The 21712-nt window shown below is 33.2% G+C and overlaps 1 protein-coding gene across 1 annotated transcript in view; it reads right to left on the reverse strand.

The window, feature by feature from the left end:
* Nucleotides 1-21712, reverse strand: part of LOC143229545 (calcium-activated potassium channel slowpoke-like) — a 162627-nt gene that overhangs the window by 26673 nt on the left and 114242 nt on the right. Inside the window, exons 13-16 of the mRNA XM_076462028.1 lie at nt 18135-18247; nt 16180-16338; nt 12314-12390; nt 1532-1585 (exon numbers count right to left, since the gene is read on the reverse strand). Coding sequence (XP_076318143.1) covers nt 1532-1585; nt 12314-12390; nt 16180-16338; nt 18135-18247 — 403 coding nt within the window. The remainder of the gene's footprint in view (nt 1-1531; nt 1586-12313; nt 12391-16179; nt 16339-18134; nt 18248-21712) is intronic.

The raw sequence follows: 21712 nt of genomic DNA on the forward strand, positions 1-21712 counted from the left end.
AGTTAAGTGACTGACTTGTTGTTTGAACCCATTTCTACAAAATAGCATATTATTGTATTACTGCTTAGGGAGTATTTTTGCCTATAATAATGTAAAGAATTAATGATGGATGGATGGATGTGATTGACAACAAGTTTTAGGTCCAGTGTTTGCTATTCACCATTCGAAAGAAATTAAATATTTCAAACTTCTCTATTAAAGCTAGAAACCATTTCTTCAGTAGTTTAACTGACTGTTGGAACAAAATAAGCAAGGTCATATGTCTCGTGGTTTTCCCAATATCTTTTACTGTAACAGTTACTACAATTATGACATACGATCTTCCAGAGCATATCACATATATGAAATCTTCTGTGTCCTCAATGTGTACTCCATTAAACCTGTGTTTTCTCATCTGCGTCTGAGATAACTGTCTTTGAGATCAGTGTTAGGTAACATACCTGAGATAACTGTCTTTGAGATCGGTGTTAGGTAACATACGAAACTTTTCTATATGTTCTCGGCATAGTATGGAAGTGGAATCATAGCTACCGTTCAAGAAATTGGTCAATTATGATGGAGTCTGATATCTATTGCACTTTACAAACACGTTTACTGTTTAATCCCTTTGCCTGCAACTGGCGGTCAGAATTGTCATGAGGCAAACTTATTTCTAATTTCATGGTACTCTATGTCACACCCTTTTAGTTACTGGAAATATCTACCCGTTCATTATTTCGTACGGTAACTGTGAGAGCTCAGTAAGTGGCTAGTCAGCGTCGAGAGCCTTCTTCTGCTACTTGCTAGTTTGATTTTGTGTTAAGCACAAAGCAACACATGGGGCGTTGTAAATACGGATGATTACCGCTAAGCCTATTGAGGGACACAAACTGTTTTTTCTATTGACAAGTTTTTAAAAGTAAATGAAGTCTGTGTTTATATATTGGAAAATATTTATAACATAACCTGTTTAGTATATCTGCGTTTTGTATTTATAACAAAGTTACTAAAGTTATTTGTCGTTGTCTCTAATCTTTAACCACTGATCAAAGAAATGTAACCAGTCAGCAGCATCCTCCCATTCACCATCCCCGCTAAATAAATGAACGATATTTTTATAACGTTCCCATACCTTAAGTGCATGAAATATTTTGTAGTATTCCATGGATTAGTGTAGCAAGTACTCGGTGTACTCAAACATTATTTTTATCATAAGATATTTTCAATGAAATTCAGTTTAGTTATATTTTTGCTTATTCGAGTGATATAAAATACTCCAATGTTAAATTCTGTTATTTTCTTCAGAATTTGTAATCAATTTATCATAGTATAACAAACGTAAATTTTACAAATATATGCGCATTCAACATCTTGAAATTTTTATTTCTAAATAGCTACAGCAATATTACCTTCACTCATAAAGTTAAGTAAGTGAAAAACAACACACAAGTCGGCCATAGCACTGGTGCCAACAAAAACTGTTAATACTAACTTAGTAACTTTTTAATACAATACTCTCTTGAATTTGGACAAAAAGAAACGTGAAACATACTTGCCCTACCAACGACTTGAACTGCTATAACACCCTTCCTAAAAAGAGCCACTGCTGCACATGGGATCAGAAACAAAAACAGATTAGTGCATGGCGAGGTGCAAGTTTCACATGTTTCTTCTACATCGGATACATGCAAGGGGAGACTTGCATTGAGGGCGTATCCTAGAAACCGGGGAGATAGGGGTGGGTGGGTGACACCATAACATGCAACCACACAGGATACTGAATAAGAAGTTGCTACATCACCACAAGGAAATTCAAGTTGTTTAAATAGGCAAATACTGAAATATGTATTTCACTACTTATTTATTGTTCTCCACAATATCGACAACACATATATATGTATATATTATAAAGTGTTACAACAACCTAAAAATTATTTATTATTGATACAATAATAGAACTTGTGAAATATTACAATCAATGACCACAAGTTATTTTTCAAACCTATATGACAGATTTCCAAGCTTACTTTCGTTTTAATTGAAACACAAAATTAGAGAAATTAAAAAGCTGGCATTTACTTTTATGTAAATATATTATTAAGAGTAGTTTGTTAAAAACAAATATCCCAGTGAACATTCTACAACTTATTTCTTTTGAATGATTTAGCCTCGGTGAGAAGGCTAACTAAACGCATCTCCACTGTGAACTTTACGTAACGTGAAAGACAAACAATTTTTGTAACGTTTAAATTCGCAAGAGGTACCAATCAAATTTAGTTAAAGAAACCAATCCAAAGCAGAACGAACAAAAAGTTTTACTTCAGATAAGATGTGTGGAGCGTGTGTAGTCTTAATGCTTTTAAAATCAACACCTTTCAAATAGCACCTTTTCAGATATTTTCCCTTTGAAACGTTTTAATAGGAACAATGCAGAGTTTGTTATCATGTATTTAATAAAAACACAACACTTAAAATAATCACATCTAACACCAGTTTTTGCAAAACGACATTACTTTGCAACTGAAAGCATTTTACTAATGAATCACACAAAAGTCCATAAACCAACTATATCATTATAACTACATTATTATATCTTGTTGTTTTTTTCCTAACTGAGCGAAAAGTGATGTCTGACTTCAAAGATTTCTGAACAATGAAAAAAAATTGGTAAGCGCCAGTAGCATGATGTTACATTTGTGGTTTCTTCAAATTTCATTCTTCTTGAATCGATTGAATAATTTAATATTTTGTTCTAGTAGTGTATGTAATATCATTGAATGAAATGTTGGATATATTTTAGTTCTCAACAAAAAACAACAACAAAAAACACCTACATTTGGATTAATGCAAATCCAATACCTAAAATGTTTGAACAAAATGTGCTAATGTGATTACTATTTTACAAAGGAGCAATGAATGAGATTTAAATTACAAAGTGAAATAAAGAAATATGGAACTAAACGAATAAAGAACTAGAAAAATGAAATATTTCGATCCGAGTAAGTATCTGAGCCATATGAAAAATATTTCATGCATAAAATCCATTTACTATAAAAATAAGATGAAACGTAGATGTGTTAACGCTCTCATTTGAAATTACAATCTAAAAGCATAAAAAGGTAAAAAAGGTTTAAGGAAAATCCTGAAATAACAAGTTTAAATAATTTATTTTTATTTATTGCAATTACGAATCAAACGTTTGTCTTGAAAATAATAATAATGATATTGATTTCTACTAAAGAAAATAATGTTCAGTTCCATACTATTATTTTCAAAAAACACCCCTAAAATAACAGACGAAATTAAATTACGTCATATCAATAATTCAAAAGTGAATTAATCAACGTTACTTGGTAACCTAGCGACTATATAGCTATGTGATAGGTTGTGTTTCTCTAGCTTAAACTTTCTAATTAAAAATTATAAACATAGGCATCTAAGTATTGTAGCTTAACAACAAAACTACCTAACGGTGAGAGAATATGTTAATGGATTCATCACAATTAGAAAGAATAAAATACTTTTCAGCAAAGTAGAACTGGATAATTAGACCCAAACATGTGTTCAATAAGAAAAGAGAACATGATTACATTTGAAAGAAGATAACGAGAATCATCTTCATATAATTCCGCAAACTGATAAAGGTTAGCCTAAATTAATTTTCATGTAATGTTTTGTTGGCAGATTTGTTGAGACAATTGTTACAATGACAAAGCTAAGACTACTTTTTTTTTTTGTTTCTAAATACGGAGTAAGAATTATTAACATAATAAAGTTTTCTTATTTCGTATATAAGGTGAAAATTATAATATCAAAACACACTTTCATTATTTTACTTTTTAGCTAATATGTTTTAAGGTTTTACTTACAGAAATTTTAAATTAAAGATTGAATTAAATGCCTGGCTAATTAACTATCAACGGCCCACGTGGGGTGTATGCTAGCTTTATAAAAGGAAGTAACCGCTTTTCATTGAAAACAACCAATAAATGGACGAGAAACTTTTTATTCTAAATTTGAGAAATAAATTCTTTATTAGCTTCCAATATATAAAGAGTTAATATTTGTTTGTATTCGCTAGCAAGAGTTTTTCAGAGAATGAATTAGAAAAATTTATTGAGAATCAAACTAGTTATACGAGGTTTGATGTACTGCACATGGGTCCCACTAGCTACCACAAAGTACCTAAGAGTGACACAAAGGAAGTATAAAATACCTCAAATTATCAGAAGCTAAATAAAACAGACACAAAATATATATACATAACCTGAGCAAATATGTTTTAATGTCCTGTACTGAAGGATTTTATAGTCAGGAAACTTTTTGTCGTGAGAATAAGAAAAGGTAATTTTACTAAGATTTTTATCTATATATACAATACAGATAATGGAAATAAACTCAATAAATTTATTGGAATATTTGGCCCTGTCACACGGGTATTTGTGGTAAGCAGTAAGGGAATGGGAAAACGTACAGAGTTATAAGGCTTTAATAATATGTTTGAGTTAATCTGTTCATTTTTAATAAAATCTGTAAAGCATTTCTAAACTTTAGGTGCGTGATAGTTAAACTCAGGGTTGTTCAATGAAAATAATAATGACGAAGACGCCCAGAACGCAGCTACATAGTCTGTAAGTTAAACACCGGATTCAGGATTCGACTGCAATGATAAAAATGAAATGCAATGATAACTGAGTTTAAGTAATGAGTCTGAACTCATGGATAAACAGGATTCAACTACAAAAATAAAAATGGTAGGCGATGGTAATTCAATTTAAGTAAAGTAATGAGTCTGAACTCGTGGATAAACAGGATTCAACTACAAAAATAAAAATGGTAGGCGATGGTAATTCAATTTAAGTAAAGTAATGAGTCTGAACTCGTGGATAAACAGGATTCAACCATAAAAGTATAAATGGTAACCCATGGTAATTCAATTGACGTAAAGTAATGAGTCTGAACTCGTGGATAAACAGGATTCAACTACAAAAATAAAAATGATAACAGAGTCTCCGTGAACTATTGGGTCTGAACACATATATAAGCAGGATTCAACTATAACAATAAAAAATGGTAGAAAATGGTAACTGAGTTTAAGTAATGTAATGAGCCTGAACTCATGGGTAAACAGTATTAATTTTTTATTTTCTATACATGAAGTTTGTATAAAGATGCTGTGAATTTAGGCATTCTAGTCTATTCTTGGTGTGATAAGTGTTGTGAAAGAGTAGAAAAGTATAATCACCAAAAACAATTACTTACACCCTTGTGCAAATTAATTGAAACAAGACGGAAATTTACGATTTTTTTCAATTTTTTGCGTTTTATTTCTGAAAATTCAAAAATTACTCACAAATTAATACATGATATGACCACCTTTATTTTTCAGAAGATAATTAATCCGCTTTGGCATCGAGTCCACGAGTTGACTGCAATCTTTACTAATTTTTGGATCACGGTAACACACCTTAATTACAGTCTTTTCCCCAAAGTCTTTCTTTACAAATCGCCCAAAGATTTGCAATAGGATTTAAGTCCGGAGAGTTTCCAGGCCAGTCCAGCACCTTTATTCGCGTTGTAGTCATAAAATTCTTCACAAGTTTCGATGTGTGGCACGAAGCCAGATCTTGCTGAAAAATGCCAGATCCATCTGGAAATCTCTTTTTCAATTCTGGAACAACTCTTCTCTGCAAAACTTCGATGCACTTTGGTCCTCGCATCATACCTTCTACGATATGTAAGCCTCCGACGCCATAGTAGCTAAAAAAGCCCCAAAACATTTTCTTCAAGGGATGTTTTACGAACTGATTGATGTAATTCTCGAAGTTTCTCACCTGGAGATCTGAGAACATGCAGACTTCTTTGACCCTGTACGAATAAGTTAGTCTCGTCACTGAATAACACCTTCCTCCATTGTTCTTGCACCCAGTTCTTGTATTTCAGACTCCAATGATACCGTTTTTTCTTCATTGAGTTGGTAAGTTGTTTTTTGACTGGTCTCCTTACCCTTCTAACGCAATTTCGAATGACGTAATTTTCCTCAAAATTTCGTCATATATCCCAAAAATAGATCGACAGTACTGCAAAACACAGCAAATGACGCCGTCTGTGTGAAAAAATGACTATTAAAGGAAATCAGCGGGTCCAGCGAGCCTACACCGGCCGCCATGCTGAATATATTGTAAAATGACCATTTGTTTCAATTAATTTGCACAAGGGTGTAGGTTTTAATGGTCATCTTTATGACCAAACAAAGGGAGAGAAGATGGAAATCACCTCTGGGTCAGACCCTTGAAGATATTTTTCTCTATTATTACAACGTCAATGACTAGATAATTCCCTCTTTATTACAAACCACTGTTACATAGAAGGTACGTTGATGATATATTTCTACTCTTTAACAACAATGATCACATCAAGAACTTTTTTTAGAACAGCTAAACTTACAACATCCATGTATAAACTTTACATATGAGATAAAAGAAAACAATAACTTACATTTTTAACCTTTCAAATAAACGAAACAAACAATCTTTTTGACATATCTAATAATTCTTTATTTTACAAATTACAATCAAAATTTTAAGTGGAAGATCAACAATATGAGCAACTGTAACACGAAATGGCAAGGGAAGATGGTGAAACAATGTGAACAACTGTAACACGAAATGGCAAGAGAAGATGGTGAAATAATGTGAACAACTGTAACACAAAATGGCAGGAGAAGATGGTGAACCAATGTGAACAACTGTAACACAAAATGGCAGGAGAAGATGGTGAACCAATGTGAACAACTGTAACACAAAATGGCAAGAGAAGATGGTGAAATAATGTGAACAACTGTAACACAAAATGGCAGGAGAAGATAATGAAACAATGTGAACAACTACAAAGTGAATGTTGTATTGAATGGTGAAATAAGAACGTTTCGTATACACAATTTAAAAAGCAAATGTGGATAAGTGATGAACATAATATAAAATTTTAGGATATAAGAAATTAAGAAAAAATGTACTGATATAATGAATATAACATTCAATTACTATTTGCACATACACAACACGCTAAATTCACTAAAACACACACAAAATTCATGTCACAACTTCTCTACTGATGTTAAAAATAGAATCTTTCCGACAAAGAAAATTTAGTCTGAGCAGCTCACAAGAAACGTACGTTTGTGCATGTCCACTGATGGGATTTGAAGTCTGAGTTTAGTATTGCGAATCCACACACTTACCGCTATCCAACCTGGGCAACCTCAAGAAAAGTTAACCAGACATAATTTTAACTTGTTGGCATGCTCCACATGTTTCCATTCCATCGTGTGACCTCTTCAAATTGTGGTCGACCAAAGTGTGAGCCCATTTTATTAAGTACAGATGGAGGTACTGCTATCTTTGTAAAACGTGTTATAAATAGTCTTAATAAAGCACTAAGCCAAGAAAACGTCAAACTTCCCTTTTACTAGTAGGCTTCAATAATTTATTTACTGACTTCTATTTACTACATGCCCAAGAATTTCTACTTTTGTGCATATCGGTACACATTGTTTCTAGTTTTAGTTTCAAATCTGTATTTTAATTCCTGAAATAGCCTTTTTAGGGTTTCTAAACAACAGCTTCAAATGTTCAGAGACCATTTCCATCATACATCTAGATGAAAGCGTTATCAGCTGCTTAAAAGTGGTTGGTGGATTATGAAGCTTGAATGGCATTATTCTGAACTAGCCAAATATAAGATATATTATGTTGAAACAATGGGAGTTCTCCAAAGTATCCAGATATTCGTCTGTATCAAGAAGTGGAAAAGTGTTTGTGCACATTATCATATTGATCTGCTTAAAGGTTTTACACGTGATATTAGTATCCCTTATTCATCTTATAATAAATCCTAATGATGCATATGTTGTTTTTTTATGGTCGTATAGTTCTGCCAGCAACTCATAGGTATCTTTCTGATAATATTCCATGATACTATAGGTGTAACCATTCAACCACAACTTTAGATGATCTGGAAACCATTTTCTTGTTTTAAGACGTGGGATAATAGGGATAACACTTTATATAATTGCTTCCTCACACACCATACTTATTATTGAATCAAACAGTATTTTCAATTCTCTGTTCATATTATACTCCATAACTGGTGGATGTTTTGTTTTCTGGCGATATTTTTGTAGCAAGTATAGCTTCTTAATTCAAATATAGTTACCATCAGTTTCCTTCAAGACCGGTCGGTAAACTATTAATTTATTCCTATTATTATACTATAACAGTCTACTTTTAATGAGATTTCAGTTGTTAGCAATTAACGTTTGACCAGAGAGCTGGAAATCCCTTGTGTTCAAGGTCATTATTGCATATATTATATGCACAAGATCCATCCCTGAGATTTCTATACTCGAGCCAAGACCAGCTGTAACTGCTTAAGTTTGACATGATATACCATCAGTTAGTGATTAGAAGTACGTGATCATACGAGGTATGATAATTCTCATGACGACCATATTGTTTCACCAGAAACTCTACTCTGTTTATTCGTACAAGTATACACGAGGTATTACTCATGCCAGTACTTAAGGAATTACTCTTCAACCAATTTAGTGTAGAATGGCTACCTCCCCTCTTCTAAGTTAATGGCTATGTCTAGCCAAAGATCATCTAGTTTGAATAAATAGTTTGACATTTCGTATGTCTTAATTATGATCTTCTTGTAACTGTTAATTGTTAAAGTTAAATAACTGCCATATTAGCCACGTGACAACAATGCAGATACTACTACATTTAATATTTTGAGGGGTCAAAATGTTGGTCATACCAGGATTCTCTTGCACAGGTAGTTCACGAGTCATGATAATTACGTACCCCATTAGCTGTGATTGTGCCAATCTTGAGTGAGCTGATGAACTAGTAGTTAAATCTACTCTAGATCTTCCTTTTCAAGGAGCACGTTCCATGGAGAGTTTTGCTGTCGGCAAATTTATGCAGTTACTGCTGCCAAATTTTCCGACTCAAGTCCTTATCCATAAGTTTCTTCTTTGATTCTCAGAACTATAGACATTACTTTTGTTAAGAACAACAATTTCTGTGACGTATAAATGATTTAATGGATGTTTAAATAGCAGGTATTCAGTGAATTCATTCACAAGGATATATGTTGATCTTATGCAGCCATACTTTGATAAGCTAATTTCCATAATTGGCCAGGGTTTCAGTAAAATCACGTTTATCAGAGTTGAATTTACATTGAAGCTCTTTGATGATGTATCCAAAGTCTCCGAGATATTTCACAACACCAAAGACTAGACAATCAAGTATTCATAGAAAATCTGTATTGCTTAATCACTGAATGAAACATTCCGTGCAGCTTCTTGTATAAATCACCTGTTAAATATAACTGGATTTTATTTGGTTATACCTCTAAATCTCAACACATTAATGTGTCATTTTTTCCTACTCCAAAACATGGATAGTTAAGCGTGTTGACTATCATATTCCTAGCACAATATCTAGAGTAATCATGCACACTGGTGATTATGAGAGGGTATGGTCATGAGTCTTGATACTTAGATTCTTTATAGCATGAATGTTAAGCTGTGTTTGTGTGTCATAATATTGCTGCTAGAAATGCACCCTCACCAGCATTTTCCTGATTGAATGCCTTTGGAGATTGGCTGCAATTCCAAGCCTTCAGTTCATTTCACCGCAGTTCTCTCCCAAATAATGAAACATTAAGTGTTCACACAGACACCTTAGGCTTTTCCAGATTAAAATATATTTGAGGAAGTGGGCAGATAATGTGACTGAAAGTTTTAGGTGAGGGAATAACATACATTGTATACAGATGGTTGGCCGAGGTGTTCGTCTTTTCCTTTCCACATGGCTTCAGAATGACTAAGTTTCTAACATCTGAATGTAACATAGAAATTGGTAACTTCTCATCCATGTCAACATTACGTAGTTTCTAACATCTGAATGTAATACACAAATTGGTAACTTCTCATCCATGACAATATGACGTAGTTTCTAACATCTGAGTGTAATCGAGAATTTTGTAACTTCTCATCCATGCCAACATGCTTTGGATAAAACACCCCCTGTGAAAGTTTGGCTAGAAAAGCTGAGCTGCTAAACAGTCTGTTTTACAGGTTAGCATGTGGAAGCTGAACACTTTGAGCAGCTGTAACACAGAATGGTAACAAAAGACAATGTACTATTGTAATAGGTAATAAAATAACGACTCTTTAAGCCAAAAAATTAAAAACGAAACCTTAAATTAATGGTTTGTTTTTGTTAGTTTAAAATTAAACACAAAGCTACACAATCGGCTGTCTGTGCTCTGCCCATCACGGGTATCGAGACCCGCTTTGTTGCGGTGTGAGTCCACAGACATACCGCTGTGCCACTGGGTAGAAGTGGCGGTAATGGTGGTAGAAGTAAAAATTTGAAGAAGCTCATACATCAGGGTTAACCTACTGAATGAATAAGTATAGAATTCAAATATACATACGTTAGTAACACAGCGATTGGCTAAACAAACCATATGATGTTATATTTGGAAGAATCAAACTGTAATTACTCTAGTCCTAAAGACAAAGAAAAAATGCTGTAGCACCAGAGATGGCGCAAAGAAAGAAACACAATTACCAACAAGAATATCTCAGCTCTCGTTCAACAGCTCCCACATTACGCAGGTCGCATTTATCCAGAAGGAATACTTACCTATATGTAAAAAGTTACACTGGCAGCAATATAAAAGTAAATTATATTTTCCTTACTCAATCTTTCTTACTTCGGTATTAAATGCAGGTAATGTTGAATTTAGAAAAAATAACGTGAAAACAAAATATATATTCATACACCCAGGTGTTTACTCTTTTAATTACTGGGAGGTAAGTTAAGTTACTGGTAGTAAAAGTGAAACAAAAGAAAGGCACAACAACTTGCATCCTTTAATTCAAAATAGATCCAAATCCATGTTTATTACTTTATTCAGTTTATAAATAGGTAGAGTATAGCAGTCAACGGAAACTTATTTTAAACGATAATTAAACACATTACTAAATATGACTTCACAAATAACAACGCATAAGAACAATAACTATTGTCAATAAGACACTTGTAGTAGTATCTTTTGTAAATCTAGTATTGTACTCCATTTAAAAGCAAGTTATTTTAAAAATACTTAATACTATGCTTCTATGTTAAATATTTACTTGTTTCAAGTTTAAAGTCGCATTTTTGTAATTTCAAAAATATTTTAATGAAACATTATAATTTTATAACTTAATTAGCTTACGAATGTTAACATGCCTACTTCTTCTAATGCTAACACTTTTATAACTTATTTGCTTGTTGTTAATCGCAAAACTACACAGTGATTTATCTGTGCATTATAAGCGTTCAAGCTTATGGCTAAACTACTGGGGAATTCCACTTCTAACAAAACAATCAGGCATGTCACGAAAACAAAAACCTACAGAAACATTCGCTGTTTCACATAATTCAGAAATGTTCATTAGATAAAAGAATATACATAAACATCTGAAAGTAGTCACTGAGGCAGCAATCATTCCAGACACAGGAACAGCAGTAGCTAAGCCTAACAACATGGCAAGCTAGTTCTAAAAAGCAACGTGCAAAAGCTGGGATTAGAAACACCCACAGAAGTTTATAATCAGAAATTATAATGTATTTGATTCTTTTTTATCTTTCCTATATTAATGGGCAATTTATGGACAAGTACAATTTTGATTCCTAAATAAATGCGAAAGGAAAAAAAAAGTGTATTTTCTGTGTCTGTAGATGTACCGTTACTATGTTAGAAAACTGTCACATCACTTTATTTCTATTTTTATCGGTGAATCTCGTTATTCGTTATATAATTATTAGAGTACTGAATTGTAATTATTGGTATATTTAAATACTGCTAACATTTTAAAAATCATACTTATAAATTTGTCATGATTTATATTACATTAACAAATAAAATATAATTTGAAATTAACTACAGAATATTAACATTTACAGACTGTCTAATAAACACTTCAGCTGATTTTTCACAGAATCAGACTTGAAACCTAAATACCACTCAGTCATCCGTCACTGCTTTGATATACGAATTTTTTATTTCTATTATAAAGCTTCATTATATAATTTATTTATTCTAAACTCATGTGCCAAAAATAAACAAACAAAAATAAAAATTAATTTCGATAAAAATTTGCTTATTCATTTACTATTAAAATTATGGAAACATTTTCAAATACGACTTTAATGTCTTAAAAATCTTCAACTGAACACTTCCACTCTTACTTTATTTTAGTACTTACAGTTTTTGCACTTGCATTTTTTAATAAGTTTTTCATCTTTGATGTCCTCGTGGCAGTTTTTGCAATAATACCACGCCCTGCAAGTAAACTCGGAAATAAAACATCAACATCCACTTCACTATGAACGGATATGATAGAATATCTGATAATGCAAACAAACATGAAAAAATTGTAATAGAACAAAACAATAATAAATGATTCTAGAACTAGCTCCAATAATGCTTTCAAATATTCTTAATCCTGATATCATTATAAACTGATATAAGATTAAACTTAAACGTCTCTTATTAAACTTATACCACGTTTTAGGGGACAGTAAATTAGATACAACAAATTACCATGGCCACGTTACAGTGAACTAACCTGTTCGTGGTTAATGTGAACGATAGTGACTGTAATAATGAAATTGTTATAAAAATAGTAACAGTTTCTAACAAGAAAAAAAAAAGCAAGATGGCGACTAATAGGCGGCTTAATACGGCAACGTTAGTTGGCTAGATAGAAGACGACGATAATATAGGCCAAAAACAGTCTTTGCTGTAGGCATTGTTAATTCCAATTTACTCGTCATTGTTGATGAAGTAGACAGTCAAAATCAAAAAAGTGGAGAAAAACGTGTATCACAAAAGTGGCTAACAATTTATTTTCAAGATGAAGTAGCCGTCAGTGCAAAGAGACTTTAGTTGTTCCAAAGGCTGTAATAACAGTACAGTTAACTATTTTGTTAACCCTACTGTCCAAAACGTGTAAAATATTGTTTCTAGTTAAACTAATTTCCCGAAAGAGTAACTTAAAAGGATCCGTTAAAAACTGGGAGGTTCTGCAGGATATATTGCAAAGTAATACTTAATTAATTCCAGTAAAACTAACCGAATCTATGCTAAAACAATAACTGGATGGGACACAAAGAGTCATACACGATTAAACAATATTTATTTAAAACAACACAAAGTATTGGCACGCGCACTTATGAACGATACAAAATAACCATTACTGGAGTTGTAAATTAATCAAGCCGTCTACACTCCTCCGAGACTTAGATCCAAGTTGACCACTTACTCAAGATGATGCTTCAGACTAAAATAACCTCACGTTTGTAATTTCGTGGTACCACATAATTTATCATAGGAGGACGGTCAACCACTATTAAAAAATTGCAGGTTTACAATTATATTCGTCCATGTGCAGATCAAGTATTTTCTACAAGCAAGTGACAAAAAACAAAGGATAGTTAGAACAAAACCAACCCAACGAGTTTCTTGACTACGCATTATACAAACACTGCGCATACCGGAATAAACGAACTTTTCGAAAAATTTTACTTTAAACTAAAATGTATATGAAGCATGGTATGTCTATATATCACATAAGTCAATTGGCCACCATAACTTGTCAAACTAGTTCTCAGAAATGTTAAGACTGTGAAATACTTAATATCGCAAAGTGTTTCAGAACGGTCGGAAATGTTAGGGTACTGGAGTGTTTGTTTTTGTTTGTTTTTTAATTTTTAACAAAACTACACAAGGGCTATTTGCGTTAGGCGTCTCTAATTTAGCAGAGTAAGACTAGACGGAAGGCAGCTAGTCATCACCACCTACCGCCAACTCTTGGGCTACTCTTTTACCAACGAATAATGGGACTGACTATAATATTATAACGCCCTCACAGCTGAAAGGGCAAGCATGTTTGGTGGTACTGGAACGAACACGGTCCTACTTTGAAGTATTCAACTTTAGGGAAAATCTTTAAATAAATCATGCTAGGTGTCTTATACACCAACGAAAAAAATAGCAAATTGTACACACTAGAATAGATATATTTCTAATAAATAAATATTGTAATGTTTGCGCTATATTACTATAAATTATTATGTTCATAATATTTTCAGCTTACTTCTTAGATTTTACTTCGTAATTGTTTTTTTTCACAAAAGTTCAAGCATTTATTATTCCACTATACTCACTATAAATTAAAACAATGTGCAAGTCGCATTCGCACACTGTTGCGTAGCAGTTTAAAAAAAAAGCTTTTTTCATAATGACTTTACTTAAAAACTTTGAACTCTGTTAATGTGCTAATATATATATTTTAAAGTATCTCATCTTGGACTGGATAGTCTAATCAGCGATCCTACGACCGCATTTGACTGACGTCACCACGAGATCAAAATTATAAATATTAAATTATTAATTTTTTACTCCGAGTATTTAAAATTAAAAATCCAAGATGGATTATTTTTAACATTACAAATAGCATTAAAAATGTATAATCTTATTGTAATATAAATCATATTTATTTTTGTATAAGCTATCTTATGTGTTTAAAATAAGGCCAAACTTACTGTAAATAAATACCACTTCAATAAACACTTAATTTATGTATCCAGTTAGAAAGTTATTAGCTTACTGTTTGATACTTCTAGTTTGTTTGAATTTCGCACAAAGCTACTCGAGAGCTACCTGCGCTAGCCGTCCCTAATTTAACAGTGTAAAACTAGAGGGAAGACAGCTAGTCATCACCACCCACCGCTAACTTTTGGGCTACTCTTTTACCAAAGAATAGTGGGATTGACCGACACTTTATAACACCCCCACGGCTGAAAGGATGAGGATGTTTAGTGTGACCGGGATTCGAACCATCGACCCTTGGATTACGAGTCGAACTCCTTAATATACTTCGCCATACCGGGCTGATACTTCTAGATGTTCAAACAGATGATGTACCCAGAAACCAATTAAAGAATAAATATCTATATTGTTACTCTCTTAACTCTGAATAGTAATAATTACATTTTTTTTCAAGTTACAATCTGTTCAAGTTTGTAACCACCCTCGCTTATTTTATATCTTGGAGTATCGCTTGGGTTTTCAAAGCATACTGCAGCCTACTCAATGTAGGTCAGATATTAAAAACCTCAAAATGGCGGATGAAACCAAGCTTAAATTGTGTACTAATTAAAATCACAAGAAATGATAATTTAAAGGGGTGCTATGGGTGGCAATGTTAACTAAAACATAGTATCGTGAATGTCAAATGTTTTGTCTTTAATCATGTTCTACGGTACTTCCAAATGTATATGATAATTAATATCTTAAGGATACATTATCGTTCATGTCCAAGTACACGATAATCGCAGAAACATTAATAAAATACATAAATACAAAGTTAAAAATATATATTATTTTCCGTGTCTTTGACTTACCCTGGGCTTTAATTAATTAAAATACATTTAATTACGCTGACGTCACGAATCAGACAATGAACGTTGGCACGTTATCGTGCATGGTGTTTTGACGTTATGATTTTATCTAGTGAACACGGACAACATGACTATGCTGTTTGTATTATTATTGTGATTAGAATATATAAATAAAATTATTTGAAAATAAAATTACTTCATAGATTAGGTTTTATTTAATCCACATAAAGTGAAAATATTTTTATGAATTAGAAAACAACAACAACTACAAATGTCTAATTTAATTTTAAGCACGTAATGAATTCATGTTTTCAGAACTTTCTTACAGGTGAGCAGACATAGAATACAGTTTCTATATGTGACAGCTATTAATGTAGTTTGACTTTTCAACGTCTACTTTAACAATTCCTTTTGGTACTTAACACTAATATAAAATAAATATTTCTAATTGATAGTTAATATCTATCATAAAGAGATTTATCTAATTGGTTGATTTTGATTTTTTTCCAGAATACAGCGCCATCAGAATTGCAGTGTTAAAGAGATGGGTAAATAGAAGACTCAGAAGAAGTATTGTATTTAGAACATTAATATTACTTTACTTTTGTTGTACTAATACTGAGTACAAACTACTCTAATTGTCCTAATCAGTAGATAAACAAACTACCTTTTTACTTCATCTGCAGACTGAGCTATAAAAAATCCTTGAGTGTTGTGTTGAAGTTTCACTTTTCTTTTGGGATTTATAGTAATTTTAAAGTCGGAACCATCCTCATTAGCGACTTCTATGGCGAGAAGCAAAAGTTTCAATTTTACGAAACAAAGTCTGCAAAAAAAAGAAAAAAAAAGGTTTAGCATGACTATTTGTAATTATAGACACATTACACATTGTTTATTACTTTAGCAGCGTACCACTGTTAAGACGTACTTCTACTATCACAGGCATGTGTATTGCTTTCAACATTGATATAATTAATACGTAACAGGCCCCTTGCGAATCAGTTGGGAATATTTTTGTTGGAAAAACAACAACAAGGACTACCCAATCAGATTTTTCTCAATTTGAAATATATATCTAGTGACTTTTGAAGGTTTTGTACTTTAACCACATTCCTTGCTACAACGTTTACGACAGGCTTACCATATAATGTTTTAATCAAACAAACAAAAAAGTTAATCTAGCTACCAGACCTTAGCTAGTGACTTTTGAAGGTGTTTGTGTTTTAACCGCATTCCTTGCTACGGTATTTATAACAAGCTTATCATACAATATCAAAGTTAAACAAACCTTAATATAAGTCAAGCTATTGGACCCTGGCAAGTTTTTAAAATTATAGACTATGAACAAAATCTTCATGAAGCGTATAAAGTAAGATTTTCTTACAGTAAACTACCATTAAATACAAAGACATCCCTAAACTAGAAAACTTTAAAAAAAACAACAACAAAAGTTATATTAAAAAATCCAATTTGCAGTTATGTGGCTTTCAGTGAACTATAGATAAACATAATTTGTAAAACTTAACAAAGTACAAATCAAAACTTCTTCCAATACCGTTAAGTTCCTGTTTTCTTTCATTTCCCAAAATTTACCAGTTTCAAGTTTTAAAAATAATAATAATGGAATATTAAAATATCTGTCTTTTTGTTTTTAGTGCATATATAAAAATAAATCTTGCACTTGGAGAGTTGTTTATCCATAAACATGACTTGTTTGTTTGTTGTTAATCGCAAAGCTACACCATCGCTACTTGTGCTATGCCAACCACGGGATCGAAACCATATTTTTAGTAATATAAGTATAGAGAACTGTCACTTAGCCATTAGAATAAGAGAAAGTTACGGTCATAATGTTAAATTTAAAACCACCCATGTAATGTAGAATCAATACGTGCCAGAGTAAGTTATTCTTCATACAGTTACAAAAAATATATTGCCCCTTAACAACAACAACAACAACTTGTAGAAGTGAATGTGTCTTAGCAATTTTCAAACTGCACTGATTCATTTAAACGTGAAGTGAACAGATGAAACACTGTATAAATATATCCGCAAATGTTATGAAAGCAGACTTTAATAATGATCGTAACTTGTAACTGACTTTTGCTTCGCTTAGAAATAAAGATTTGTTTGTTTGTTTGTTTTGAATTTCGCACAAAGCTACTCGAGGGCTATCTGTGCTAGCCGTCCCTAATTTAGCAGTGTAAGACTAGAGGGAAGGCAGCTAGTCATCACCACCCACCGCCAACTCTTGGGCTACTCTTTTACCAACGAATAGTGGGATTGACCGTCACATTATACACCCCCACGGCTGGGAGGGCGAGCATGTTTAGCGCGACGCGGGCGCGAACCCGCGATCCTCGGATTACGAGTCGCACGCCTTACGCGCTTGGCCATGCCAGGCCAGGAAATAAAGAACTTGATATACCAACCGGTCTTTTTGGAAGAACCGTGCACTTAAACGAAATCACCTCACAGAAAAAGTTAATCTTCATTCTATCTTTCTTTGAAACTTAGATTCACTTGAGGCGCAGTTTGAAGTTGATAAAATAATATTCACCTGAAAATGACTATTCTAACATTTTATTGTGTGATTACAAGAAAGGAAACATTGAAACTTACTCAGCGGCTTGTGGAAACGTCATGCCCGTGAAAGAAGCTGAGAGGTTTTCTGTGTACATCTCCATTCCTGTACCACACATGTAGTCGTTTTGCCAAGACGCCATATCTGTGGACTAAACCAATTACGGAAACTGATTTAAAAAAAAATCCTCAAATAAAAAGTTTTCCTAGAACAATATGTTTCGCATTATTTTATATGGAAGTTTCTCCTAAAAGTAACTTCACACAGAACTCTTAGAAAAGGAACGATTTCAGAGTATCACAGTAAACCCATGAATTGTTCGAGTGTAAAATTCTGAACTGATTATTGAAAGACATCCTGTGGAGCTTCAAGAAGAAAAAAGTCCTTCGATTTTGTTATTACTTTAAGAATAAAATATAGTCAATCATATAGGCAAAGTAAATGTTCAAATCATTTATTTTTTGTTGGTAACTTTAAGGACGAACATGTCACATGCTCCTAACATAATTAATATAAGAATGTCTAGAAAGCTGTTTCCAGGTTTAATCATGTGTTTAGCTTCATGGCCAAAATATTTTAATTGTTTGCTTACAATTGGAACTGTATTAATAACTACACTGTTTATATAAGTTACAACAATATTATAGTTGTAAATAATAAATTTTTCTAAAGTTATATGTAAACCAAAGATTCAGACGAAACATAAAATTATTGAATATTTATTTATATTATAGTGGTTGACGTAACACCAACCATAGTATTTTGTCTATTAGAGCGGAATAGTAGAAACAATTGCGAATTTTCTTTAAGTATAGAAGGGCCAAAAAAATAATAGCCTCGATATTTCTTTCGGCAATGCTAGAAGCATATTAGCGATAATTCTTCTACAAAAGAAATCTACTATACATCAATGATTCTTACTGTAAGTAAATGAACGATCGTCTATATATATCTTAGTAACAAAAGCAGACAGCAGCAATATTTCTTTTACTAATGATGACAGGGAAGTAATCGTCATAATTATCCCTAGACCAATACTATAATTCGTTTAATAACCAGAGCAGTAGAAGTAACTGCTAGATTTCTTTAGAGTAGTAGAACTAAATACAATTTCTATAGTAATAAGAACAGTGGAATTAGTCAAGATAGTTCTTATAGTAACAAGATCAGTGAAATTAATTGCGATAATTCTTGTAGTAACAACAGTTGAATTAACCGCCATACTTTCTCTCGCAATTAGAGCGGTGGAACTAAGAGGCATGATGCTTAAACTAGTTTGTGGAACTAACTGGGAGGTTGCGATGTCTGTAAAAATATAGAATTATTATGTAAGGTAGTGTCTCACCTAATCGTACACCTTAATTATTATACAGAAATACGCGAGTTAGTCTTAACCAAAACTACTTTATAGAAATACTTTAGTTCATTTCCCACATCAGTTTTGCACAGAAATACGTCTGATAATTTACTACTTTAATTGTTATAAAGAAGCAAATAAGGTAATATTGTATTTAATTGACAGAGAATTATCGAATTTCTCTATTAGTTTTCGCATGGGAATTTCTGGAGTTTTTGTTGTTTTAAATATTCCAGTGGAACCCCTCTAAAGCAGTCACCTTCGGGACTAAGACAAACTGGTCTGATTAGAGGGGTTACACTGTACATAATTAGGGATTATGTAAACAAAAAGAGGGACTGTGATTGAATGACCGCTTTCAAGGGGTGACCGAATCTGAGGGGTGGCCGCTTAGAGGGGTTCCACTGTATTTAATTGGTACCTCATAATATCTACAAACATTACATATTTGAAGTTAAATTTGCCGACATTTGTGACGTACTATATTTAGATAGAAAGCGTCCTTTTAATTATCTTATTTATTAACAGAATACTGCAGGAAACGTATTATCTTGAGGCTTAAGGGATTCATGTTCTTAGTCGTGTAAAAGAACTCTTAGTTCTTTTCGTTTTTCAAGTACAAACTTTCAGTTCATAGTTCCATCATCTCTTGATCCACTTCAGATATAATTACATGATGTATTTTACCATATCCACGGCATCATACGAGGTCTGTTCAAAAAATACGCAGACTGACGTCATAAAACAAAATGTACTTTATTTAGAAGTTACAGGTCTGGGACCCCTTCAAAGTACTCTCCTCCCCAACGCACACACGTATCCCAACGGTGTTTCCACTTGTTGAAACAGTCCTGGTACGCTTCTTTTGTAATGTCCTCCAGCTCCTTTGTCGCATTTGCCTTAATCTCGGGAATCGTCTCAAATCTTCTTCCTTTCAAGGGTCTTTTGAGTTTGAGGAACAAGAAAAGATCGCAAGGAGCAAGGTCAGGTGAGTAGGGGGGGAGAAGAACAGTGATCGAGTGTTTGCCCAAAAACTCACGAGTTCTGAGGGCCGAATTTCGCAGCAACGCGGTGCATCTTCAATTTCTTCGGTCAAATCTCGTAACAAGATCCAACTGATATCCCACACTCTTCAGCAAGCTCCCTGACAGTCAGACGTCGATTTGCCCGTTGTTGATTTTGTCGACGTGTGGGTCGTCAGTTGACGTGGAAGGACGTCCAGGATGCTCATCATTTTCAATGGACTGTCGACCATCCTTAAAACGTTCATGCCACTTGAAACATGCCGCACGCTTCATAGCAACATCAACGTAAGCTGTGTGAAGCATAACAAAAGTTTCAGTCGCAGATTTTCCAAGTTTAACACAAAATTTCACAGCAAGTCGTTGCTCCTTCAGGTTATTCATTCTGAAATCCGCCAAATGAAAAAATCGCACTTCACTTAAGACCGCGTAGCTAATACACAAATGAAGATATCTGCAATCGGGAAATGGCGTAGTAATCAGCTGATCTGTGCAAACCTAGCGACACCAAGCGGATTCCCCTGGAACCAACTAGAGCCGAGCAATTCAAACATTCCGCGTATTTTTTGAACAGCCCTCGTAGATTAATTCACTTTAATTCTGCCTAAAAGAAGTTCCAGGGCCGCGGCTATTGATAACTCCCTCTTGTTTTATAAGTATAAACTTGTAGTTCGTGGCTCCGTCATCTTTTGATCGATTTGAAATCTATTTATGGTTTTGTATCAGTGGGTAAAAATCCTTTCGATCGATGTATTGTCACCCAAGGTCTCACAGATTAATTTCATCTAATCCTGCCTAAAAGAATTTCAATTTAAGGATAGGTGGGTAAAGATCCTGATGAGTTATAAATTCAAATCGGATATACACGTGCCCCATGCTTGGTATTCTTGGCGCTCAAAAATATAGCTGTGTGTGTGTGCTTTCTTATAAAGCCACATCGGGCTATCTGCTGAGCTCACCGAGGGAAATTGAACCCCTGATTTTAGCGTTGTAACTCCGTAGACTTACCGCTGTACCAGCGGGGGGCAAAAATATAGCTAATAAAATAGAAAAAAGTGATGTACTTACTAAAAGTTAATACAGAATTATTCACGATTTAGTTCCACAAACAGTTATTCTATCAAGCATTTTACCAAGACAAGAGACACATACGCTTGTTTAATGAGATACTCATACACAAGTAGTCAAATAGTCTATTAAAATTATTAATTCATTCTATGAGAAACTGTATGTTAAA

The sequence above is a fragment of the Tachypleus tridentatus genome, chromosome 10 (assembly GCF_004210375.1).
Source record: "Tachypleus tridentatus isolate NWPU-2018 chromosome 10, ASM421037v1, whole genome shotgun sequence".
Classification (NCBI taxonomy): Eukaryota; Metazoa; Arthropoda; class Merostomata; order Xiphosura; family Limulidae; genus Tachypleus; species Tachypleus tridentatus.